At 34.0% G+C, this 27,890-nt stretch overlaps 3 protein-coding genes across 4 annotated transcripts in view; 2 read left to right on the forward strand and 1 right to left on the reverse strand.

The window, feature by feature from the left end:
* Positions 1-137: 137 nt before the first annotated feature.
* Positions 138-7,840, forward strand: LOC124643461 (NADH dehydrogenase [ubiquinone] 1 alpha subcomplex subunit 8). The gene is made up of 4 exons (XM_047182451.1): positions 138-391; positions 5,909-6,084; positions 6,580-6,687; positions 7,330-7,840. The coding sequence occupies exons 1-4, from the start codon at positions 263-265 to the stop codon at positions 7,445-7,447; spliced, it is 531 nt and encodes a 176-aa protein (XP_047038407.1). The 5' UTR covers positions 138-262; the 3' UTR covers positions 7,448-7,840.
* Positions 7,841-8,459: 619 nt separating this feature from the next.
* On the forward strand, positions 8,460-16,709 carry LOC124643505. The gene is made up of 6 exons (XM_047182508.1): positions 8,460-8,958; positions 9,619-9,828; positions 10,384-10,471; positions 10,975-11,306; positions 14,237-14,827; positions 15,326-16,709. The coding sequence occupies exons 1-6, from the start codon at positions 8,672-8,674 to the stop codon at positions 15,345-15,347; spliced, it is 1,530 nt and encodes a 509-aa protein (XP_047038464.1). The 5' UTR covers positions 8,460-8,671; the 3' UTR covers positions 15,348-16,709.
* A 4,960-nt stretch (positions 16,710-21,669) lies between these two features.
* LOC124643261 (synaptic vesicle glycoprotein 2C-like) overlaps positions 21,670-27,890 on the reverse strand; it is a 33,376-nt gene continuing 27,155 nt past the window's right edge. For both annotated transcript variants that reach the window (XM_047182164.1, XM_047182163.1), the window contains exon 14: positions 21,670-27,871. The gene's annotated coding sequence lies outside the window, so the exon portion shown is untranslated. The remainder of the gene's footprint in view (positions 27,872-27,890) is intronic.

The following is a 27,890-nucleotide window of genomic DNA, read 5'->3' on the forward strand; positions in this document are numbered from 1 at the left end:
AATCGGAACGAATATTCCAAATTATACGTCAATGTCAATCATTTTAACCCGACAAAATTAAAAAGTTGCCCTAATTTTGCTTCTATCTCTTTCTTTACTATGTAAGAAAACATCTTTTGTCTCTTTTTGTCTAAAATGGTCCCGTTACCTGAAATTGTTTGGACTATTCTCTGATTTCTTCCACGAATTTTGTGGAAGAAATTTCACTATTTATTTGGGATAATAACATCTAAATTTCTCGTGTACATTTGAATTAGTTAAAATGGTGGTATCCGCGGACGTTCATCTGCCGGAAGAGTCGGAATTGACGGTGAAGGAGCTGAATTTATCGTCAGCAGTTTTGTATGCTGGTTCTTTTCATTTAGGAAAATATTGCGAGCAAGCTAATAATGTAAGTAAAGGTGCAGTTTTATTTATAAAACTATTAACTTTAAGATAATTACGCTTTTAACTTGCTTTAGTTGTTTGTTGAAGGCAAATTGATTGCATAATCATAGTTTTATTGAGGTTATGTTATGATAGATTTTTGTGTGATAATATTTTCGTCGCGAAACCATACTGTATAATAATAATTGTTAACTTAACATTAAAGGAATTATTTATGGCCTATTCCTCTACGCCTGTTTTATTTTTTTTTAATGCTATGAACAGGTACAGATGTGTTATTAAAAAAAATATTTTGTGTCTATAACAGTCCTTGGAAAAAATCTTTTAGTGACTGCTTTAAAAAGTAGCCTCAATGTCATCAAATAACAGTGCATGATTTTGTTAGGAATTTATAGTCTATGACATTTAAAAAATGTAGGGTTGTTAGTCTATGAAAAAGAATGACTGTGGTGTAAATTGTCATGATGTAAAAAACCAGTGAGAACAATGTTATAATTCCTAACAAAATGTGATTGTATTTCTTTAACTATTAAAAAAGACTTTCAAGAATACCAGAAGTTTGAATACCTACAATAGGTTATGGGCCCAGAACGCCCGAGAAGAAAAAATTAAAAACCGGGATTGGGTAATGAAAAACCCAACATAAAAAACAAGTGAAAAAAAAAAACTAAAAAACAGTAATAACAAGGAAGAAAATAAAAAACGGTGAAAAACTAAAAAATGGAAAAACCTGAGATAATACAGATAGAAAAATTAAAAGATGCGGAAACATTTTTATTGTGGAAATTTGAATTCAATATACACTTAAAAGCGGCAAATCTTGCAAAAACAATTGCACAAACAAAAGAAGATGACAAGAAAAGTGACTTCAGTATCAAAGATGCTCAGGTGCAAAGAATTATCATAAGCAGTATTGATAAGAAACTAAAAGGTCACATAATTAATTGTAACAGTGCACGTGAAATGTACGTAAAATTATGTGAAATATTCGAAGGTTCTGAGCAAAGAAACAAAGATGCATTATTACAAGAGTTTTTCACATATAAGAAACAAGAGAGTCAATCGTTTTCCCAATTAATAAGTGAAATAGAAAATTTACAATTTCGTATAAATCAGCTAGGAACAAAAATAGATGATGAAATGGTCATATCCAAAATACTAAGCTGTTTACCAAATAATTTAAACTATTTTATAACTTCTTGGGAATGCATGGCAGACGATAAGAAAACCCTTCAAAATTTAACAAACAGACTTCTGGCTGAAGAAAATCGAATGTTGAAAGCAAAAGAAAGTGACAAGCAGCTAGCATTTCAAGCTACATCTTCATCTACATCAAAGAAAAAGTTTAATGCAATAAAATGTTTCAAATGTAACAAAACAGGGCACATGAAGAAAGACTGTAGAGCCTGTAGTATCTGCAAAAGGGACAACCATGAAGATAAAGACTGTAAGTTTAAAAATAAACAGTGCTCAATCTGTAAAAAAATTAATCACAGAGAAGAAAATTGTTTTTTCAAAAATAAGAATAAGAATGAGAATGAAGAAAAAAGTAACAAAAGAATAGAAAAGGCATTTTTTACAAACGGTGAAATTCAAGAACCAAAACTGAAAGAATTTGTTGTAGACTCTGGGTGTACTGCACACATGACCAAAAATGTAGACATACTAAAATTTTTTGAATGCAAACCATCATCTGTTTTGACTGCAAATGAAGAAACAATAGAGGTGAAAGGGACTGGTAAAGTCATTGGCAATAAATGTACTCTTAATAATACCCTGCTTGTTCCTGACTTATCACAAAATTTATTATCGGTTAATGCAGTTACAAACAATCAAGGAGTGGTTATATTTACCAAAGATAATGTAAAAATATATAAGGAGTCAGAATTAATATTAACAGGAAAAAAAGAAAACGGTTTATATAAAATTAATTTGGATGATAATAATATGCAAGAAAAAACACTGCTAATGAAAGAAAATGGCACTGCCTTAGAATGGCATCAAAGACTTGGACATCCAGGAAAGAAAATACTAGATATATTACCAGATGTGGCAGATGGAATAAAAATAAATGGATTAAGGCAAATAGACGAATGTGAAATCTGTACACAAGCTAAACAAACAAGACTTCCATTTAACACAGTAAGAAACAGAGCCAGTAGACCACTTCAATTATTACATACTGATGTATGTGGACCGTTCGAAAACAAAACGTATGATGGCTATAGTTATGTTTTAACCGTCATGGATGATTATACTCATTTTACAAAAATATACTTGCTTAAATATAAAAATGAAGTTAAAGAAAATTTAAAACATTATATAGAAGAAACAGAAAGAGAGAGAACAGAAAAGGTATCTACCATAAGATGCGATAATGGAGGTGAATACACAAGCAATGATTTTAAAAAATGGTGTACTGAAAAGGGAATAAAACTAGATTATACAGTACCATACTCACCACAACTAAATGGTAAAGCAGAAAGACTAAATCGAACATTATTAGATAAAACCAGAGCATTACTATTTGATTCATTGTTAGATAAAGAAATGTGGGGTGAAGCTGTATACTGTTCTACTTATATTATAAATAGATTACCAAGTGAATCTTTGAAGAATAAGACACCTTATGAGATGTGGCATGGTAAAAGGCCTAATATATCTAATATATGCAAGTTTGGTTCAATAGTATATGCTAAACAATTACATTCAAATATTAAGAAACTAGATCCAAGAAGCAAAAAGTTAATCATGATTGGATATACTAATAATGGATATAGATTGTGGAATAAAGAAGAAAGAAGAATTGAAATAGCAAGGGATATTGTTATAATTAATAATAATAAGAAAATTGGAGAAAAATATGAAGAAACAGGAAGTTCGGTGATAACAGAAATAATACCAGGTAATAATGAAGAAGAAATAAATCAAGAAGAAGAAAGTGATGACAGTTATTATGAAATAGAAGAGTTAGAACAACAAAGTAATGTAATAGAAGATAACATCCCAGATATTATTGATGAAGTAGAAAATGATGAAAATAAAGAAAGTAATACTGCAGAGATAGAAACTATAGAAACTATAAATACAAAACGACAACGGAAAAAACCAGCTTACCTGCAAGATTATGTATTACTTACGTATGATGAAGTCATGAAGTCTGCTGAAAAGAATAATTGGGAGAAGGCCATAAATTCGGAGAAGGAATCATTGGAAAGTAACAATACATGGGAAATAGTTGATGTAGGAAGAGCAAAAGGACACAAGATATTGTCAAGTAAATGGGTATTTTGTATAAAAGAAAATGGTACTTACAAAGCAAGACTTGTAGCAAGAGGCTTCGAACAGCAAAGCATTGACTATCAAGAAATATATAGTCCAGTAGTAAGTCAATCAGCAATAAAATCATTAATAGCAATTGCTGCTTCAAAGGAGTATGAAATGATAACTTTTGATGTGAAAACAGCATTTTTGTATGGCGAGTTAAAGGAAGACATATTTATGTATATTCCTGAAGGATATGAAAGACAGCCTAATAAAATTTGTCATTTAAAGAAAGGACTATATGGGCTAAAACAGGCACCAATGACATGGAATAAAAGATTTACAGAAACTTTAAGGAAACTTGGACTGAGAGCTTCAAAGTCGGATCAGTGTGTGTTTTTTAATGAAGACAAAACTATAATATTGGCTATATATGTTGATGACGGTTTGGCCATATCAAAAGACAAGGAAAAGTTATTACAGATCTTGCATCAATTGGAAAAAGAATTTATCTTAAAAACATATGAACAACCTCAAAACTATATAGGTTTTGAAATAAAAAGATCAGAACAAGGCATCTTGTTGCATCAGCAGAATTATACAGAAAAATTACTTAGAAAATATAATATGTATGATTCCAAAGCTGCAGATACTCCATGCATTGTGGGAAAGGAAAATGAATCTAAGGTGGCTACGTCAGCTGCGGGTTGTTCGAAAGAGATACCGCGGCCCTGGTACATAAAAGGCCTATGACGGAACACGACGATTTTAGTCAGTAAGAGTCTGACACTCCCTCACCGCTGCTAACCCACAGCGGGAGGGGTCATTTGATGATTTTACGTCGATAAAAAAAAAAAAAAAGGTGGCTACGTCAAATTTCCCATACAGAGAACTAGTTGGTGGATTATTGTATTTGTCAACCAGGTCAAGACCAGATATCAGTCAAGCTGTGAATGAAGCAAGTAAAAAGGTAGAAAATCCATCAAGGCAAGACATATTAGCAGTAAAGAAGGTGTTGAAGTACTTGAATGGAACGAGAGATAAAGGGATTTTGTATAATGCTGGGAAAGATATTACAAGATTGCATGCATATTGTGACTCAGATTATGCAGGTTGTACAGAGACCAGACGAAGTACAACAGGGTTCATAATAATGTTGGCAGGTGGACCTATAGCTTGGTGCTCCAAAAGACAGCCGATAGTAAGTCTATCGTCAACTGAAGCGGAATATATAGCAGCAGCAGATTGCGTTAAAGAGTGTTTATACTTAAAGACTTTTATAAGTGAATTAATTGGTAGCAGTATTAAGATTAGTTTGAATATTGATAACCAGAGTGCTATCCAATTGATTAAAACAGGTTCATTCAGCAAGAGATCTAAACATATAGATGTGAGATTTTATTTTATACACGAAAATTATAAGAAAGGATATTTAGATGTTATATATTGTCCTACAAATTATCAGATAGCGGATATGTTGACGAAACCATTATATAAAGAAAAATTTAAATTTCATTGCGATAAAGTTGTTGTGTAAATTGAGAGTTATAATTAGAAGTGTTTAAGTTAATGTTTTGAAAACTTGTTTAAGTTAATGTTTTGAAAACTGATGTGTTTCTGAAGTAATTATAAGGTATTTTTAATTTATGTTCATATATTAAAAATAGGAGAAGGTGTTAGGAATTTATAGTCTATGACATTTAAAAAATGTAGGGTTGTTAGTCTATGAAAAAGAATGACTGTGGTGTAAATTGTCATGATGTAAAAAACCAGTGAGAACAATGTTATAATTCCTAACAAAATGTGATTGTATTTCTTTAACTATTAAAAAAGACTTTCAAGAATACCAGAAGTTTGAATACCTACAATAGATTTTACGGCCCGTGACGAAAACCTTATTTATTTAAAATATTTAGGCCTAAGTTTCACCAACAAAAATAAATGTCCATATGTCTCAAAACAGCAGCTGTTTATTAGGAATTTTCATGTTCAATTTTCATAGCAAATAGTTTTTTTAGAACTGATGTTTATGTTGGTGGTGAACTTGGGCCCTAGATCATCTTTTTCTGTCTCTATTGTCAACCACTGTAAAGGTACTAAATAAATAAATTAGACCAGGAATTTTATTTTGAAAAACAGGCAGATACATTCACATTCATAATATTGGGAAAAATTACATTTAGGAAATTTAATTTTATAGATATTATTCATCTTTTAACTTTCAAAATTTTATGAATCAATCATCTGCACTCTTCAGGAGTTCATGCTGTGCCGTCTCGAGGAGAAGGACCCTCGGAAGTGCATCAACGAAGGCAAAGCGGTCACCGCATGCACCCTGGATTTCTTCCGGAAGGTGAAGAAGTCCTGCCTGGACGAGTTCAACCAGTACTCCAACTGTATTGACAAGAGCTCTGGAGATTACAGCTTGAAGCAGTAAGTTGGTTATCTTTACTCTATCTGATATATGCCTATTCTGCACATGGATGTATAAATTTTCTACATGTTACTCTGATTGTTATACTACTGCCAAGTTTCATCAGAATCCATCCAGGAGTTTTAGTATGAAAGAGTAGCAAAGAACCACATACATCCTTACATACTTTGGCATTTTACAGTATAAGTAAGAATTTTAATAAATCAACAAGCTGTGCTGTTATTAGCCGGTTATGTCACACTGCTGGGCAAGGGCCCCCATCTCGCTTCCGCACTTTCCAATCCTTCAACCAATTCCACCAGTCTCGACGTTAGGCGTCTAGATCGTCACGCCATCTCTTCATCTGTCCACTGGGTGACAATAGTGGCCCAGCTTTCCGGATGCATTCGACTGACGTGTCCGGCCCAGTTCCATTTCAATTTTGCCGCCTTTTGGACATTATCAGCGATTCCTATTAGATGTGGTAGTTACAATCCTTTGTTGTAATGTTTCAGATGCCGCAAGACTCAAGGCGTGTTCGACAAGTGTGTGCTTGAGAAGATGAACATTGAACGTCCCGCATTCGGATACTTCTGTGAGGCTCGTGTTCACGACACTAAGAGGTACAAAGACATACATATATTTTATTTTAATGGTACTTTAATGAAAAGCGAACCCTAATTTTGTACCTACAAATAAGGTTCCGACGAATAACGCGAATATTTCGCCATAGGTATTTACACAAGATATTAGTACTTTAGTACTAATATCTAAGGCTTTAATGTTGTGTTGCAAGCATGCAATGCAAGCTATTTTAGACATATCTATTCACTAAGATATCTTTGACGTAAGTAATGGCTGAAATAGCTTAGCGTAACAATGGAGCTGCCTGTTGGTTTGGTCCAATCCCTGAACGATACAAATTGTTCAAAGGCTAATTTAATTTATATGCGTATAAAATACCCATACGCAAATGACCCCCTCTATTACCATGATTGTATGTATTCAAATTGTTTAAAACATATCGAATCTTTAAACATATGAAGGTAAAAAATAAAGAGTTTGTGACTCATGTGAACTCATGTCCTATTTGGGCCTATGCACATCACGTTTTTTAAACGCGCCGTCGACGCGCGTTTATAGCGAGCGATCGCTCGTTCCCAAAACGCGCGTAGCCGGCGCGTTTAAAAAACGTGGTATGCGTAGGCCCTTACTGTCCCTACAGTGTAAATTGACATTTACTATGATTTTCCAATTAATTTCAGGCCAAAGCCCCTGGAAGAGCCAAAGGCGGTCTATCCAGACGCGACTCCGGCCCTACCAGACGACGCGGAAAGAAAGCCCGCGCGAATGGGATCCCGATTCTACTGGATGACAGAATAAACAGCGGCCGTGCGAACGAGACGCTTTATACTGGTTATGTGCGTGAGAAAGAGGACGAACGAGTTCTGTATTTAAAATTCGCGGTTATTTTCTACCTTTTTTGGTTGTAAATTTATAAAAAAAAAACTGAAGGAAATCTGAACAAATCGGTCTCTTGGTTTTTGATGGGGCTACGTTCCGTTCTACGATTTTTCACGCGCATACCATTCCGAAGTAAAGCATTTGATGAGTTTTGAAAATCATCTTTTAACAAATTTCAACGTAATTATTTAATTTATAAGCTAACAGTGGTATAGATCAATAAATCATGTTATACAAAAACTTGTCTAATGTTTTGCTTTCTAAATCAAATAGCTATTATTGATTTGTAGAGTAATAAATGTTGGAATTTAATGTTTCTTTTATTAACCTGTGATTTTACCTGAGAAATAAAAGCTTTAAAAACTTTTATACGCTTAATACTTTTAACGTTAATGCTCCTGCTCCATCTGCGTCTTAACGCGTAAAATCTTGGCGTTAAACAGATGTGGCCAACGTTTTAATGGCATTATTAATAGCATTGAACGTTAAGCGATAACTCGGGTGTCGGTTTAAGTGTAGCCAACGCGCATTTTTATATAATGCCCTAAGTAACGTGTAGTTGGCCATTGACATTAACGTTAACGCTAACGCAGATGGAGCAGTAGCATAAGACAAACATTCTTATTTTTTTGTCTGGATTACATAAAAATATTTTTACAAAAGCCTACAAGTATTCGTGAATGCGTAAATTGGATAACGATTGGAAATGTCAAAATTGTCATGTTTGGCTCGCGCTGCGTTTCAGGTCGAAGGTTCGCGTATATTTAACGTTGTTTCCTTATTTTCATTCCTACCTTTTCTTCCTTAACAGTTATTGTTATAGCTATCTCGGTCTAACATATGACTGTGTTTGTTGATTTCGAAATGAATGAACTTACAAACCTTGAAAATTGAATCTTGCTTGCTTGAAACGCATCAATGTCATTGAGAAATTGAGTGTACAAGATCGATTGAATCAATAATATTATTAAAAATAAATCGTAAAAGCCGCTTAATCGCGTAAAACTGTTTCATCCGTTTAATTTTCTGGCATTCCTTGTCTTATCATAGGAAAAACATTAAAAGTATACTAGAAATAATGTGAAAACACGCGAGTGCGGAGTATAAACAAATGTTGTGATATCGTGTTTTCCACGACAAATAATGAGTGATTTGTGCGATGAGCAAGTTATTCACGATAACAATTACACGAATACGTACAGTTTGTGGGGTAACTCGAAGTATTATGATATAAAAAACTTGTCTCCGCAAAATTTCGCGAATCGCAATGGTACTATTGGGAGTGAGATTAGCCAGGAGCTTAAGAGTTCGCGATGGTCGGCGCCCCCGGCTGAAGAGCCGGTCCCGGAGCCGGAAGACAGTCGTAACCGAAGGATAGTTTACCGAGACTCCTTGTACGAAGATCCTGATTTGTTTTACCAGGAAGCCCCGTGAGTTTGTTATTATTTTGAAATAGGAATGTTTTTGTTTTGATTCGTTGTGTTACTCCTTGCTGGTATGGGCGCCTGGTACTTCTTGTGAGAAGTTATTAATTTGTAAAAATATAATGCCATCATCCCAATTAAAATTATTTGTGACTTGAGTGAGTCAGTTATGATAAAATTTGACCTTTGTTTAGAGTGGGTAGTAAAACAATGGTATAAAAATATTACAGAGATTTTTATTTTAGTTTGCTCAAGATTATAGAGGCTTTGTATGATTTGACATACAAAAATGTAACAACATTATTTTGGAATTGATTTTTTATAGTTTTAGCCGGAAGATTATCTATTTATCTTTCACAAGTTTTGTTATAAATTGGAATAATGTCAGGTTTTGAAATAACTTACCAATCTGACCCTGTATTGGTATTAAATGCTTATCTTCTCTAAATAGTGTTGCTTTCCAAATTTAGGGTTGTGCCCTGTACAAACAAAAAAAAATCCTCTTCATTTTAATAGCACAGATGGGTGGGTGATCTAGCCTGTGATAAATTAGTGTCCAAGATACAGATGTGCCTAGATTGGGGCCAATTCTAAATCATGTTATACACATTTGGATAAATATGTTTTTGAATTATATGCTTTACAACATCCTATTTCATTTTGCAGCGAGGAGAGTCCAACCAAGAGCCCTACCTTCGACTGGACTCAACACTACTGGCACAAGGCTTCCGAGAAACCAGGCTTCCACAATGGATCCCGGGATGCAGGGCAGGGTACCAGCAGGAGTCGGAGACAGCCTAATGTAGGGCCAAATAAGATTCAGAAGAAACTTGATAAGATGTTGGCTAAGCCTGTGAAAATGAGTAAGGCGGAAAGGTAAGCATATGTGTGCCTAGAAAAATCCAATATTTTGAAAACTTTTTCTTATAAATGTTAATGTTATAAAACATTATAAATGTTATATAAATGTTATTGTCATCTGCCTAATCTTTTCTCAACTACATAATTATATTGGCCTTGGCTTCCAGTCTAAATTGATGCAGTGGAGCTCCAATGCTTTACATGTTGCGCTTGCCTATCTGACTGCGACAACCCACATACCTGGGCAACGCAATATACTTACAAAGACTGGTTGTCAGACTATCTGACTTCTGACTACCTGTAACAACTGGCACAGACTAGTTTGTTGAACTTACCTGAATTGAAACTTACTATGTTCTTAGGAAGACTGTAGCTTTCCAACAGTGAAAAAAAATTACAAATCGGTTCAGTTGTTTTAGAATTTTTAGGGTACAAACAAAAAAATGTTTCCTCTTGATTATAATAGATTCCAGGGTACATACATACTTACCAAAAATGTTGCCCAGCGACTTGGCTGAAACTGCAAGAAATGCTTAGTGTTAGTAAATATATTTTTCTTATCATTTACAGTATGATGCAGAAGATGGGTTGGCAGGGCGGAGCGCTTGGCAGGAGTGGGGATGGTATTGTAGAGCCAATAGCGCCCAATGCTGTCTATGTAAGTTGTTATAATGTTTTATTATCAGTAAATGGAATTGTAAATGGAATGGAACATGTGGATAAAATGTTCCCTATATGTTACTCTGATATATTATTATTTTATTGCCAATTTCATCATAATCCATCCAGTAGATTTTGGCATGAAAGCGTAACAAAATTACACATGTGCCAAAACAGGAGACATAACATACTACTATACTTGCGACTAAAATTTGAACTAGAACAGAGCATCAAACTTTTTTTTTATCTTAAACTAGATCGAGTTTTTTTGTAATCAGGTAGTTTACAAGCGGCTTCATTCACATATCAGGGAAACTCCTTCCAGTACATAGATGGGGGTAAAAATCCTATGTCCGTCTAATGTTTTTACATTACTTCCCCACCTATATTCAGCCAAATCAGCTTAGCCGTTCTTGACTTATAAATAGTGCACCTAACACTACTTACTTTTATTTACTAACATATATATTTTCTTATTGACATATATTTCCTTTATTACAGGCCAAAACGAAATTCGGTTTCGGCCAAAACCACCAACCACTTAAATCTCCGAAACACAAAAAAGCAGAAAACAAACAGTTTTTCGAAATGAATGTACTTCTAAACATTTTCGAGTTCGTCAAAAATAACTCCGAATTCGAACTTCTTTTCGACAAGAATTTGAAAAAAGACGAACGGAAACGGATACACCATTTAGTGGAGTTTAAGATTCAGGGTGATGATCTAACTGCTGCTGATTTTGATAGTCCTGCACAAATGGACTTGGTTTTGCAGATTAATGATAAAAACTGTTATGTTTTGCAAACGCAGAGTTATGGGATTTATCCTGTGAGGTAAGTTTTTGATTTTGAGGTTTGAAATTCTATTATCTAGACACACGGCAGTGTGTCCGCCAAGTTCGAGCAAAAAAAGCGACACACCGGCCGTGGGTTATATTACACGAACCATTTCAGGCCAAATTCGACCCCCCTATAACTCAAAATCTATTTTATTTACGCATATCAAATTTCTAGTATCTGTTGAGACCCCCTCACTTATCTAAAATACAAAATTTCATTAATATATCTTTTGTAGGCCTTGAGATATTGACGTCAGAAAATCGCTATTTTTACTATACACTCACTGACTGACTGACTCACTCATCAAAAATCTAGACCACTTCCAATGGTCGTATTGACTTGAAATTTGGCATGGAGGTAGGTCTTTATGTCAAGGTGAAGGGAAAAATCTGAAAATGGCCAAGTGTGAGTCGGTTTCAAAATAATGAAGGTGTTTTATACCCGGTGTAAATTTATACCCCTAAGGAACTAAAACGAACTAAATTTATCTATATTTATATAATATATCTTCGAATGGTCGTACCGATCCGAAATTCGTTACAAAGGTTTGTATTTAGTCAAAGTAAAGTAAAAATCTGAAAACGGCCAAGTGTGAGTCACTTTCGAAAATAACGAATGTGTAACTTTGATCCACGAACATAATATATGATAACATGTCATGTCAGTCAGTTGGTAAATCTAGTCCATTTAGTTAATCTAGTTCATTTCTTTGTAAGAAGCATAGTGCATATTCAAAAATCTGAAAGATAGTATAAATGAGACATTTCCTTAACTAACTTAAACATAAGAAAAAAAAATAATAATAATAAACAACCTTATTCGCGCCTATAATGGTTGGGTCATGCCAGTCCTGATGTACTCCTTCGGCATACTCAAATGGACTCAAACTGAATTGGATGCCTTGGATAGGAGAGTCCGCACACTGCTGACCGCAGAACGAATGCATCACCCACGATCGTCGGTGATGAGACTGTACATCCCACGGAAATGTGGAGGCCGAGGCTTTTTAAATGCAAAGACGCTCCACAACCGTGAGGTGTGCAGTCTCAGAGAATATCTTCTCAAAAGCGACGTGGGTATGCATCGTGATATGGTAGCAGTGGACAAAGGACTCACCCCGCTATCGTTGGCAAATGAGAACTGGCGCAGACCTGTGGTACTAACTACCCATGATCGCAAGGAGGTATGGCAGAGCAAACAGCTACACGGACGCTTCTTCGGGGCTCTTCATGGCCCCGATGTAGACTTCAATGCGTCCGTATCTTGGCTACGCTTCGGTGACTTGTTTGGAGAAACCGAAGGGTTTGTATGTGCAATTATGGACGAAGTTATCCTTACGAATAACTACCGGAGATATATCGTGAAAGACGGGACGGTTGACATATGTCGGGCATGTCACCATCCGGGTGAGTCTATCAGACATATTATATCTGGTTGTTCTCGTTTGGCTAATGGTGAATATTTGCACAGACATAACCAAGTGGCCAAGATTATCCACCAGCAGCTTGCTCTGCAATACAACCTTGTAGACCTTGAGGTACCGTACTACAAGTATGCGCCCGACCCAGTTCTCGAAAAGGACCATATCACGTTGTACTGGGATCGATCTATCATCACTGACAGGACTATTGTAGCCAATAAGCCTGATATTGTGGTGATAGATCGATCAGCGCGCCGCGCGATGATAGTCGATGTCGCCGTTCCGCATGACGAGAACCTTGTGAAAGCTGAGAAAGAGAAACAAATAAAGTATCTCGACTTAGCGCACGAGGTTGTCGCCATGTGGAGTGTCGACACGGCTGTTGTTGTGCCGATTGTCGTTACGGCCAATGGTTTAATAGCCAAGAGCCTCGACGAACACCTCAGGAGGCTCTCGTTGGGCGGCTGGATCAAGGGACTGATTCAGAAGGCAGTACTCCTTGATACGGCACGTATTGTGAGGAGGTTTCTGTCTCTGGGACCCTAACCACCGGTACCTTGGACCCTGTGCCCGATATCGGTGGCAACCTATTTTTTATATTTTTAAATGTTTTTTATTTTTATATTTAATATTTAAAAATGTAAATTATATGCTTGAAAATAAATAAATACCAACAAGAACAACAACCTTACAAAAATAAATGAAATCCCACCCAAAACAAAGATGTGAAAGGTTGCCAAGTTCGATAATATGGGAATGCTTCGCCTATAAAAGAAGTGAGATCTGAATAAATACCAAGTTCCATACAAATATTTTAATAGAAAATTATATACTTGATTCATTGCGTTTAGTAGGTTTATAACAAGGTGTGTGAAAACTTGCCAAGTAACATCATTAAAAAGTAACTATTTTTAACTGAGGTATTTGTATGGAACTTGGTATTTATTCAGATCTCACTTCTTTTATAGGCGAAGCATTCCCATATTATCGAATTTGGCAACCTTTCACATTTTTGTTTTGGGTGGGATTTTTATTTACTAGCAGTTTCTTGTTATTTCGCTCGCATCCCGGGGGGCTTCTTCCAGTACCAGGATAAAATATACCTCTAGAGCGTATGTGACTCAGAGTTAGTGTAGTATCCCAATAATGCAAGAATTTTTCAAATCGGTTCAGTAGTTTCGGTGCCTTTATGGCTCAACAAAGAAACAAACAAAAAATATCCTCTTTATAATATTAGTTTCGATTAGGCGTCTTTTAAACATCTTTTTTACCACAATTCTGACTTGCTCTAATGATTTTTTAGAAAAACATGCAATAACTATCTCGCCTTATATCGAGTCTTCTTCGATATCTAAAATCTTCATTCGATTTTCAATGCAATATTTTGCGGCAGCTAAGACGTTGTATCTTTTTCCAAATCTTTGTAGCAATTAGATTTCATATTTGATGTCATATCTATACCATAATTTTCTTAAAAATTTACCCAAAAACCATATTTTTTCAGGCAACTCTGCCTCTACAAATTGGCTCCACCCCACGTCTATCTAATTGTACCAGATGATTTAAGAGATGAACCAACAGACATCTTAAACTCAGAAAACGGCGAAGAAGTGCTAAAAGTCGAAATAGATCCTCCAAAAGTACCAGAACCTCTAAAAGTACCACCAGAGCCTTTAAAAGTACCACCAGAGTCATTGACCGATGAATTGGAAATTGAGGAAGAAACTAATCCATTTTTAATAAGTATAACAAGGAATTTAAAGAAGAAATCAGATTCGGAATGTCAAGAGGAAACGGTACAAGAAGTACCACAGATACCAGAGGCTTTAGAGGTACCAGAAGAAAAAGTACCAAGTCTTCCAGAAATGTCGAAAGTTATGACAAAAATTGTGGAGTTTTTTATCGAATTTGCCCAAGATAAGAAATTTTCTCAGTTTAAGTTTTTGGGGCCTTTTAACGAAGAGGAAGATTGTGCTATTAATGAGTTTATTGAGCAAGCTATAGTTTATTTGAGTAAGGAAGTAGAGTGTACGATGGAGACCATTTTTGAAAAGGTGCTTTTCGAAATCAACGAAGACTGCACTGGGAATACAGTGTGAGTATTTTTTTTTTTCATTATTATTTTTCTGAAAAGCATTTGCAAAGCTATTTGCTATGATCTAGAGGTACCATCTTGTATAGATCCTCGCCAAAATTGATGGCGCCTCGCACTTATTTTCGAGCATAAAGATTTCAACGGAGCCGCCAAAGTTTGGCGAAAACAACAAGACAAGTTTTCAGTCTAATTTTTCTACTTACCTTATAGGGATAAGGGAAGTTAGACCGCATCACAGGACATTTTTTACTGTCGAAATTATTATCAACATTATTCTGATTGAAATATAATTCAAAATCAATTATCAAATATGTTTAAAGTAGTCGTTTCGTTGCTCTGCATGCCACATTTCTGTTAACTGATTTTAGGCTTTATTTCAATAGTTATAAAGTGGTTAATAATTTGACACCCAATAAAATCTACTACCATACCTACCATATTTTTATGCAATTTGTTCACTTTAAAATATTAAACTTAAGTACTATTTTTCTTTACCAGGATATACAAGAGGCCAGTATAATGGATGGATATTCAAAATTAGTTCTTAAGTTATTTATATTTAAGTTGAAGATGGTTTGTTACGAAAATTGTAAGGTAGCGAGATCCTCGTCGAATTTCGAAAATTGATTTATAGTGGCCATTTTTATAGACAGTATAACCTCCTTAAACTATTAGGTTACTTATTAATAATAAAATCACATTAATAAGAGAAAGTTTGTAAAAATGGTTACTATTTTTCGAGTATGCAATATTTTGGAAAAAAAAACACGCATTTTCTCTGTGCCTTTAAATAAATACTGCCCGGGCCATTTAACGGCCATTTTAACATGTCATTAGACCTGAAATCGGCGCGAGTTTCAGCTATATTGTATACTGGTTTGTTATTGTATACATATAACATACCCACCATTTTGGGAACTCTATCAATGGTTAGAATAAGCATGTGAATATGTCGATATGTTGATATATCGATTATATAGTCAGTGACAAGTTAAATTCATTGGTCTCATTTAATATAAAAACGCAGACCGTGAAATAAGACATAAATATGTATATAAAATTGCATCTATAGAATTTTTATCGATTATCAATATATCGATAATGTTACATCACTTATTCTAGCTCTAGAGTGGTAGGGTTTATGGGCAGTTTTTATTGCCTCATCTCTAAAACTTAGACCAGTCAAAATTAAAATTATGCTTTTAAACCGACTTCCCAAAAAGAAGGAGGTTCTCAACTCTACCTTTACATTAATTAAACATGTTAATCGTTTTAATTAAAATATGTTAAGTAAATCTTTATTTATTACATTTAATGCATCCTTCATAGTTGATTCGTGTGCTGTTTTGTATATTTTCATTACGATCCCACCACTAGTATCGATATCGATAAATATAATGTAAAATGTAGGCTGCCCGCCCACATCCGACATTTTGTAGGACAGATAAATCGGACCGACTTTTTTGTAGGACGGTCTTACTAGTATTTTCCAACCAACTTTTTATAGGACAAAGAGCGACTGCCTATCTGACCTCCTCAACCCAGTTACCCGGGCAACCCAATACCCGTTGGTAAGTGGTTGAAGAGTGCGTTGCACTATTGCTATCAGTGTTCTATTTTACTCCTACAATAAATCGGTAACCGATTTATCGGACGTGAGCGGACAGCCGTAATCTTTATTTTTTAACTAAAGTCCAACTTTACTGATTAAATAAACGACAGTTTTTTTTAAACAACTTGTTCACTTTGAAAAATGTGTAAATTCATAGTAAACTAACTTCCGCCCGCGGCTTCGCCCGCGTCGAGTTCGGTTATATCGCGTTTCCAAGAGAATTCTTCGAATCAAATTTTATTTAAATCAGTTCAGTGGTTTAGACGTGAAAGTGTTACAGACAGAGTTACTTTCGCATTTATAATCTTAGCCAGGATAGTATAGTTTTTTTAAGAAAACTGACGTTTATTTTGTCGGTGCAATTCGACCTTAATTATTATTTGTAATATTCTATCGGAATGAAACGATTTTTAGATTAAAAGAATTTCGAAGATCATATTCCACCTTCTATTCAAAGCTTGATTTTGGTAGGTTTTAACCGTCATCTTAAAGAAAGTTCATGGTTTAAACCTAGCACTTAAGCCGGTACTAAAAACACTTTATAATAAGGTGGATATAGTTTTCGTCAGAAGTTAGAACGGCCGTTCCTAATATTTTATCTAACTATCGTTTTGTTTACTAGAGATAGGCATTTGACTTAATATTATATAACTTGTATGGGGGAGGGGGGGATATATCGGGTGTGTCGTTCAAATCACATTAAATGAAATGCGTTAATATACTAGTTCATATATGTCGATTAACACAAACAAAAAAGAAAAAATCGTATAAATAAAAAAATGAATTTTTCAAACAAAGTAAATAGAATAAAAATGTGCGAAAATTAGAAAACCATATAAAAGTCAGTCATTAAAAACAACGGAAATTCTCCCTTGAAAACTGACAGCTGTCAACTGGTCAAAACATTCGATACTCCTAACTTTATCTCTGCTTTACACATGATGTTGTAAATTATGAAAACGAAAAATGACTCCTGTGGCTAAACCAATGAATGGATTAGGTTATTTTTTTTACAATTCGCCATAGAATATCATAAAGTGTATGTGATAGAATTTAATGTGATTAGGTACGACACACCCGATATAATGTCAAAATTCTGTCTAGTGAGCAAATCAACAGATTTAAAGAATATTGGGAACGGCTATAAACGAGGCATTGATTTTAAACCTGCTGACTGCTATAGGACATTTAGAAATGTAATGAAAATGAGTGAGGTGCACAAGAGTGTATGATAATGTAAGGATGTCATCGGAAGTTAGTTCACAGACTTTAAAGCCCAAGTTTGCAACATAAACTTCAATTTTCTTAAAACAACTTTTTACTATAAAGGACAATGGGCAGATTGGTATACCCCACCAATAGCAATGTCATATATATCATTGGATAGGCCTTTTTATGTAGAACAATATTTACTATGACAGCTTTGCTGAAATGTTTGTCCGTTCTGAGATATAGATCAAAAACTGTGCAAAAGTTAGAACTAAGTAATCTATTGATAACTCAAGTTTTTAAAGGAAAATCTAAGAACTACTAAGTGTAAGTCTTGTATATGAAAGAAAATCAGATTACAGTATTGATTAGCATCAGTTTTAAGATTGTTTGTTATCTATATCTCAGAACGGACAAACAATAGAACAAAGCTGTCATAGTAAATGTTGTACCAGTTAAAAAGACCTATCCAATGATATGTATGACTTTCCTATTGGTGCGGTTTCTCACTACGCCCAACATCCAGTTGGTACAATAAAAGGTTGAAATGCTACATAATAGTAACAATTATGGATCCTAACGGGCACAGTAGTACTTACAAGACTTAAAGTTATTAGTACTTAGATTTTCCTTTAAAAACTTGAGGTATCAATAGATTACTTAGTTCTAACTTTAGCACAGTTTTTGATCTATATCTCAGAACGGACAAACATTTCAGCAAAGCTGTCATAGTAAATCTTGTCCTACATAAAAAGGTCTATCCAATGATATATATGACATTCCTATTGGTGGGGTATACCAGGTCCCATATATTTGTGCCCATTGTCCTTTTCACTTTATGTTTCGAAAGTAGGTTTTTGACGTGACAACGTCTTATAAATCGATGGAGCCGGCTGCACGCACGAAAAAACATGACTCATGCGGCGTTACCTCGCTCTGAGGCGTTCCGTTTAAGGCTTGAAGTGCAAGCGAGAGCACGCAACGAGCAACAAAGAGGCACGATCGGCCTCCGCGTTCGGCAACGTTCGACATCTGACGATCAATTTCTTATGACGTTGTCACGTTCGACTATCGTCAGTAAACCGACTTTACAGACAACAGTTTTTTTTAAGAAAAACTGACATTTATGCCGTGAACCTAGGCCTAATTTTGGTTCTTACTGTGCCTATAATTCGATTCGCCTTTTGAAAGAATGCTTGCTAACTTATTTTGTTCTTTAGCAGTCAGATGGTTTAATCTGATTATGTGTATAATTATTAATAAATGTTGTAAATAAGTGTATTTAAGTTAAAATTTTTACTTTTTTTAAGGATAAAAATGTTTGACCCATTTTCATAACCATAAAAAAAAACATGTTATTGATTTTTATGAATCATAAAACGTTTTTCTTAAAACAACTCTGTACCTACTATAAAATTTTAACGTAAAAAATCAAAGTAAACGATTGTTTTAAGAAAATTGACGTTTGTATTGTCGATGAATTTGGGCCTAAATTGGCAAAGCCAGAATAACTTATCTTTTAGTAAGAAAATTTTGATGTAGAGAATATACACAGGTTAGGGAGAAAAGTCAATATTTTTTGTTTTATACAGGCCCCAAGGTCATTTCATAACTTTTTGACCTTGAATGTTGGTTGAAACCGGGCTCTCCCAAGGTCATTTCCCAACATTTTGACCTTGAATGTTGGTTGAAAAATGTTGATCTGAAAAATAATTTGAAGGACAGCCTGTATATGTACAAACGACAGCACATCAACCTACCTTAATCTGTCAAATTTCTTCACTAGATTTTCAACCTTATCACAATCTTCGATTAGCAAAATTTGACAGATTAGGATAGGTTGACTTACTGGCTTCTAAACTAACAAAGTCAAAGTTCTAACTCTGTGTAGATTTTCTAAAGAAACACTTTAAAGTTATAAGGAAAGGGTTTATTGTATTTATTTAATAATTATTTAAATTAAATATTTATTTAATTATATAGCAACGGGTGCAGACGGAATAAAAATGTCTCAGGAGTTAAAATTGGAATCTTAAAATGTGGACTTGGCTCCCTTTTAATAAGTAATTTTTTATATTTATAAATGGTAAAGGTAAATACTTACTGCTGATTTATATAATCTATCTATTGATTACTAGAGATAGGAATCTGGGGTTACTACCCGTTCGGAGGGACCCGAAACTGACTTTCAAAGTCAATGTTTTTATTTTAAATAGGCCTTTGCAGGCTCTTATGAAACGTCACACTAGTTACGGGGACCTCGGGGGCACTTCACTTATGTATTTAAATGATGTTCATACGAAACGTATAAAAATGGTGCAGAACTCCATAAAATAACGATAAGTTTTTAGTAAAATAGGTATAAATCTTAATATATCGTTGTCTGTCTAAGATAGAATGAACGGTTCTGTTTATTTATATTTTAACCCCGGCTGCACCTGTTTTATAAGTTTTAGTCACGTTTTGAATGGTAATTGCTGATCGCACATGCCGCGACTGCTTGAAAACAATTGATATCCAAGGGCGACTGCACGTGCTGCAGCCATTTCATGTAAATACATACATCATCATCATCATCTCAGCCATAGGACGTCCACTGCTGAACATAGGCCTCCCCCTTAGATCTCCACAGATACTTGTTGGAGGCGACCTGCATCCAGCGTCTTCCGGCAATACATACATACCAGTAGGTATTTATTTAAAACATGAATGGCCCGTATATGTATAGTATTAAAGCTGCGGCCGATTTAATGCAGTCGCGGCTTCTATGCGGTCGGCAGTTGTCATTCAAAATGTACCTTTAGGCCAGTCATCAGGAAACTATGGATGTTTACTATTTAGACGTTATAGTTCCTATTAAACTTGGTGGCGTTCCGCAGCAGATATTTGCGAGCGTCAGAGCTTTGTACGAATCAGGATAAAATGAAGCCTTCCTCGATAAATGGGTTATCTAACACTGAAAGATTTTTTCAAATCGGAGCGTTCAAGCAAAGAAACGAAATTTTAAACGCTTTACAATATAAGATAGATGTGCATACTTGTGATCTGAAATTAGCTGCGAGACGCCATCAAGATTGGCGAGAGCTATAACAGTGTTTTACATGAAGCGACTGTTAGGGTCGATTTATACTAGCGCAGAGTCGAAGCGCATCGAATCGTCTATCCAAAACTGAACATAACAAATTCAACCTTAACTCCACGGCGTAACGCACACATTTCTTCGGAGATTTAAAAAAGACGCGCGCATTCGTCGAAATTCGCGCGTCTGCGCACGAACTACACAAAGTGGTGCGCGCGCATTCTCGCGCCCACTAGCGAAGCAACGCGTCAAGTGGCAAGTGATTCAATAGCTCTGCTGTTGATGCCCATTACTACACGTGAGAGTGCGCGCGTATTCCGGCGAATACGCGCGCATTCGCTTTAGTTGTAAAAAATTTGACGCTTCGATGCGCTTCAACTCTGCGCTAGTATAGATCGACCCTTAGTACCTTCACGTCGTATGACCAATAAAATTACTAGTAAACATTTATAAATATCCATTAATGCCTACAGACTGGCGATTATGTAAATAATTGTAATTATTTTTATTTAAGAAATATACACTATATTGTCAATTTAATATCATTTGTTTTATTTTTGTCCTTATTACTTGCTCTTTAGGTGTAATTTACGATGGTACGAAGGGAAGTGATAAGCTTAAAACTGTAACGCAAATCAGTAAGATATACATATACTCAAAATACTATAAACCTGAATAGTTGGTTTGTATGTATCCGCTACTATCAGGAACTACTAGACCGATTTCAATAATTATTTCAGTGCTTTTATATGCCTAAATCAGACTTAAATTATATACTTACGTACCTACCTACTGTAGTACCGGGAGTTTCTATCTTCTAGTAAATTAAAACTTGATGAAGTTCATGCATTAGGTAGGTACTTAGTTTTCAGCAGAAGGTAATCATCTGCCTTTTCCCAAAACTACAATCCAGGTAATAATAGAAATAAAACAAAATAATCGTAAATATGAACATATTTGATCTTTATTTACACACATCGGATGACAAATACAATTTTCAGTCTATATCGTCTACTAGCCACACGTAACATAAGGTTTTTACACAATGGCCCATATTGGCCTAGCGTCGTCACTTTAACACTAAAAAAGTTCTTAAACCTTACTAACGGTGAAAACACACTTGTCGAATTGACCGCGGCGAAATAATCCAATTTTAGAATTCCAAAATCATTCGAATCTGGAAGAATTATAGATAAGACGTCGTCTCCCGAGCCTTTTCCCAACTATGTTGGGTTGGCTTCCAGTCTAAGCGGCTGTAGCTGAGTACCAGTATTTTAGAAGGAGAGACTGCCTATCTGACCTCCTCAACCCAGTTACCCGGGCAACCCAAAACCCACTGGCTTCTGACTATCCGTAACGACTGCCAAAGATGTTCAATGACAGCCGGGACCTACAGTTTAACGTGCCCTCCGAAACAGATCACAGAAATTAGATTCCTTCGCCACTTCAGTGATAAATGTGCGTTCACTATAACTTGACTTTCTATTTTAACAAAACATGAGCCATTGTGTAAAACACCATTAACAATACTTGTCAAATACCGCCAATAGATGGCGTTTTATTAAACCTAACTAAGATATGCAAGAATGCGTGTGATTTTGATGTATTGATAGTAAATTCTTGCATTTTCTCACAAAGTTTAGCCTCACTGTGGCCCATAGTGTATTATTCAAAATTACTTTTAAATAAAAACGATATCCCGAGATAAAAAAAATAATAATTGCAGAACAAAATTAGAATATTTCGGATAATCACAAATGGAAGAAAAAATAAACAAATAAATGCAAGACTCAATGGTAATATGCAAGAATTCTTAGAACACGGAATATCGCCTTTTACATAGATTTAAATCTTTCACAATACAAGATAAACGCTATCTTACAAAAAATTTTAACTAAAATAGTTAATTGCGAACTAAATATTGCGTGTTTTAATTAAAATTATCTCTAAAATTATTACAAAAATTGGCATGTGTGATAAACAAAATAATTCAATATTGATATATATTCATATTTTTAGCATCAAAATAATATACCTACAGACAAAATCAGATAGTAAGACAGAATTAAGAAATCAATTAGAACAAAACATAATTTAACAGTTCTCATCAAATAAGTCTGCCGGTCTGAAATTAGCTACTAGTAACTACACAATACTCAAAATGTACATCATTAAGTTCGTGCAAATAACTTTGCATATCTGTTAGCTATTTGTTTCGTATAGATATTATCAAAAAGCTTTGCTTGTCCGAAGTTGGCTACTATTGACTAAAGTCAACAATAGAAAAATTGTAAACAATAGAAAAAAATATTAACAAAGCTAATTCACTTATTTGTTGAGAACTGTAAAAATACGTTTGTAAATAAGGTGCTTACAATAGTTGTTATATTTATTGACTTACAGCCAATTTCTTCATCAAAAGTAAAAGCCAAAGTAATGTCATAAAGTAAAAGTAACTGTCAAATTCGTTTTATCTATTAGTTTTGCTGTTACTTTAGCCTTCCTACAACGTATTTGACCGTTACTTTTACACATTACTTTGGCTTTTACTTTTGATGAAGAAACTGGCTGTTAGGTGCCATTTCAGGCCAAGTTTTATCTTACCCGCTTTTAGATACTCGGGGTACACAAAAATCGGGGGAGATAAAACTGCGTATGAGATGGTACTAAGCCGATTTATTTCTGAGGAAAAATAAAGTACAATTTATAGGCAAATATATTTGTTAAAAAAAGGAAATTATTGACTAGGGATAAATGGCTTAATTAAGGTGATCAGTCGCTATCTAAAGGAATGCTAAATAATTGTATTAAAGGCCAGTGCACACCTATGGCATGTCATGTCACATGAAATTACCATTTGCCTAGCGTTTTCCCAAGAATATTGGAAAGTACCATTTACCGATAACCAGAAGGATGGTGTTTTATAATTCAAATCAGTTTTTTTCCCTCTACTAAAAGTAATTTGAAGATTTCTCGAACATTATAATATTTATATATTTTAGTTTGTTTTATTTTAGGAAATATTTTCTGTAATGTTAGAAAAATAAATAGCGTGGTAATAATAGTTTATTCTGTTCGTTGTTAATAAGCATTTGATGTGCACCAGCCTTTTCTGTGATAAAGTAGTGATTTGTAGAAATATGAAGTTGCTACTAAAAGCTCATTTGGGCAAGTGACCTGATAAATTCAATAATATTAATTAAAAGCTACTTGTAAAGAAAGTTCACGCTAAATATCTGTGCATATCTGAAGTAAGCCAATTGACTCGGCTTGACCGAAGTTAGCTATTATTGACTTCACAATAATCTTAGGACATGCAAAGTTACTTGGCGTGAAACATATGTAAGAATGGTTCTATGTCGGTACAAAAAAGGGTTACAATTATTTCAGGCAATTTCAATCTATCTTACCTTTCCAACTCCGTTCTTACAATGTAAATTTTATCTTTAATTTCACAACATACATTTTAAATTTCCATAAATCTACCAACGACAAGAAATCTCCCGAAACACTTACTATTGCCAATTTACATTTTACAAATTCTACCATAACGACAAAAAAAAAAAAGAAAATTCAGTCATTCGTTTAAAATAAAAAATCGATATTAAATAACTTATTTTAAAACCAATCGGTGATATATGAAAAAATGTCTTTTCGATAAAATTTAATCTAGGAAATAAGCAGTCTATGATAATATCACTTAAATCAAGATATGGCAACACTACGTTTATAATAATAATAATGACAAGGTGATAGTATAGTCGAATATGACTGTTTATCTTGAAAATCTGTATAATCGACTATTCTATCACCTTAGTTTTTTTTTAATCAACAAAATAATTATGATCAAACGTAAAACACCGAGAAATTGGGTGGCTATACAAAAAAAAACTTTCAGCAACTGAGAAAATCTAGAATAAGTCACATTTTTTTTATGTGACTTCTTTATTATTTCTGACAAAAAAAAAACTAAAATAATGTTTTTGAAAGTTTTTTTTGTATAGCCAACCTTTTAATTCCGAGTAGGTTAAAAATAAAAGAGTTACAACCATTTGTCTATCGTCCACATAGATATGTTCAGCCTTGTATGTATATAACATACATTATATAGTAACAATAATAATTGAAATACACTTAATTTACAGCTACCAATTATTTTACATTAGGGACAAATTCTACCATTTGTTTATTGAATATTTTGTGTATGGCAACACTTTTCGTATAGCCAATGGATTTGTTGAAATTAATACTCTAATAGCCAGTTTTACCGGTTACTGATAAAGTCTCTGACAGCCTATCAGGAAGTTATCTGACTGATAAACTACAACTTTCGTATCGGATATTATAAGCAGAAATTATAAGCAGCCTTTATCTGGCAGATAACATTAACTATAGGATAACTTACCGACACTTTATCGGTAACCAGTAGAACCAGGCCTTAGGGTTGCAAACCCATTAACTATAACGATAACCAAACCATAACCAGCCGTATACTTGCCGCCCATTATTCACATCGGCGATTTGACAACTGAAAATGGTTCAGTTATCGTTATAGTATAAATGGTGCATCTCTAGGACATATTGTTTTTGATACATAATTTGATAAATAATTATACTTTTGAATGCTGTTTTTTTTCCAAATGACTATACAAATAAGTTTTTCTGCACATGTGACTTGGAAAGCCTTTATAAACGACTTCTATGATTATTTTAAACTAGCTTCGAACGAATTTTTCAAACAGCTACAAAAAAAAAAATAGTTTATTTCTGTCATAATGATTTATTTAGGTTAGGTGCCAAATTCACGAAGTCGTTTACAAAAACTTGCATATTATATTAAATTGTATATTTTATCTACAAGCAGTTATGATATAGTATTTTCTACTGTTATGTATAAAATCTATTTTTTATTATATTATATACTGTATTATTACGGGAATTGTAACTATTTTTTACACATAGTATGTATCATGTCAATGTATCATGAATTTTAATTAAAAATGCGCTGAAATATTACTGTCAAAATCATTGTTATAAATATCGCATCTATAAGATTTATAAGTAACTGCTGCCCACTGTTTAACTCGAGTCTCGAGGGAAATTACTTCCCGCATCAAGACAAAAAGTTACACAATATTATGGCCTTTTTCAGGCTCTAGTCTATCTGTGCACCAAACTCATTTAACTCGGTTCAGCAGTTCTGATTTGAAAGTGCGAAAGACAGAGTTACTTTCGCATTTGTAAAATTAAAGTAAGGTTAAAAACATCTTCAGTACATTTCAGCGCAATGTCGATACTAGTGTTGTCACATGTGCAGTTTATAATATGGGTACGGTAAGGGATGGGACGCGTATATCGATATAGTACGGGACTAGGAAATTAAATATAAGTTGGAAAAAATAATTAAATGTTTTTGATGACTTTCGGATTTTTTAAATAAATTCATATTACAAATGAGTTTGAAAGGCAGTATTCATACCAAGGTAAGTTTTTGGTACAAATCATTCTTATTGATAAAAATGACAAGCGACTACTTATCGTAATTTAATATAACACTGAATTAACTAAAAAGAAACCACAAATTGGAATATGAAAACTAATCCCTCTAATTTAAAAGTCCCGGACAAATATCGATAGTGGTACAACACTATAGAATCGATAAATCGACATTCAATATAAAGCTTATTTACACTAGTTTACAAGTGAACTCAGCAGAGTCTATATTTTATTTAAAAGAAACAAAATTGTCTTTTCATTGCAATTTTTTCATGTTATTGCTGATATTAATATGTCAATATAATATGTATATCGATAATTTTCGTTCATCTGCCCGACTCAAACTTTGATAAGAGTACTTTTTAACCAACTTTTACAAAAGGAGTTGATCAATTTTTAAATTCGATATCAATCAAGAATCACGCTTTATAATACTTTTACGAGTATATATTTTATAAATTATATTTATTAGAAAATCGGTAAAATAAAGGATAATGTTGGAATCGGTAGGCTTATTATGTAAAATTACAACTGCGATTGCAACTAGAAAGTAAAAAAATCACGTTTTTCTTAAATTGAAGAGCCAATCTTAAGTAGTTGCACTGTTTTTAAATGAGCACAAACAATTCAATTTTTTTAAATAATTCCAATAACGAACTCCAAAACTATATCCAATTGTAAATTCTTTAATTTCAATATATTATTTCGCGTTTATAATAAATTCATGAGGTCTAAAATTCTTTCTAAAACAGTTAAACTTAATCTAAAGTGCCAATCGTACTGAATAATTTAAACAAAAAAATGCTGCATATTTTATTTTGTCTTTTCAATAAAATTTCTAAGACTATAGCAACCAGTCGCAATTGCAAAGTTACACCATACACACGTTAGTCGTTAATTGTTAAAACTTATTAAATTCAGTCGTCAATACTTTGGTATGTCATAGTAATGGCAAGTTTCTTAAGAAAGTTCATATCTGACGAAATATGTATCGCGTATTATCGGTACAGACATTCAATCATCATCATCTCCCGAGCCTTTTCCCAACTATGTTGGGGTCGGCTTCCAGTCTAACCGGATGCAGCTGAGTACCAGTGCTTAAAAAGGAGCGACTGTCTGTCTGACTTCGTCAACCCAGTTACAAGAGCAACCCAATACCTCTTGGTAAGACTGGTTGTCAGACTTACAGGCTTCTGACTACCCGTAACGACTGCCAAAGATGTTTAGTTACAAAAATCATTTACATCTAACCAATGATGAGTCAATACGACGAACATATTTACGATATGCTAGACGAATCTTCTGTCAGATACGAACCTTCCCTTTGTCTAAAAAGTTGGGTTACACATATTTTTAAGTGGAAACACTGTGACATTGCTGGCCTTCTTAGTGAAAACTTTTTTTATCTGTGTGTTAGAAATTAAGCATGTGTTTTTTAATACTTATAGGTATGAATAAAATGAACTCAAATGATTAATTATTTTTGAATGCAAAACCCAACTTTAAACTAAAGATAGCATTTTTCCTTTACCTTTAAATTACAACCATATTGGTTGTGATGTCAAAATAATAAGCGTCCCGCTAGAATATTGGAACTTGTTATACCTCGAAATTATATTGTTAATGAGTCCATAGGACTCGGTATTACCTGAAAAGATAGAATTTAA

This window comes from Helicoverpa zea, chromosome 27 (genome assembly GCF_022581195.2).
Source record: "Helicoverpa zea isolate HzStark_Cry1AcR chromosome 27, ilHelZeax1.1, whole genome shotgun sequence".
NCBI classification, from domain to species: domain Eukaryota; kingdom Metazoa; phylum Arthropoda; class Insecta; order Lepidoptera; family Noctuidae; genus Helicoverpa; species Helicoverpa zea.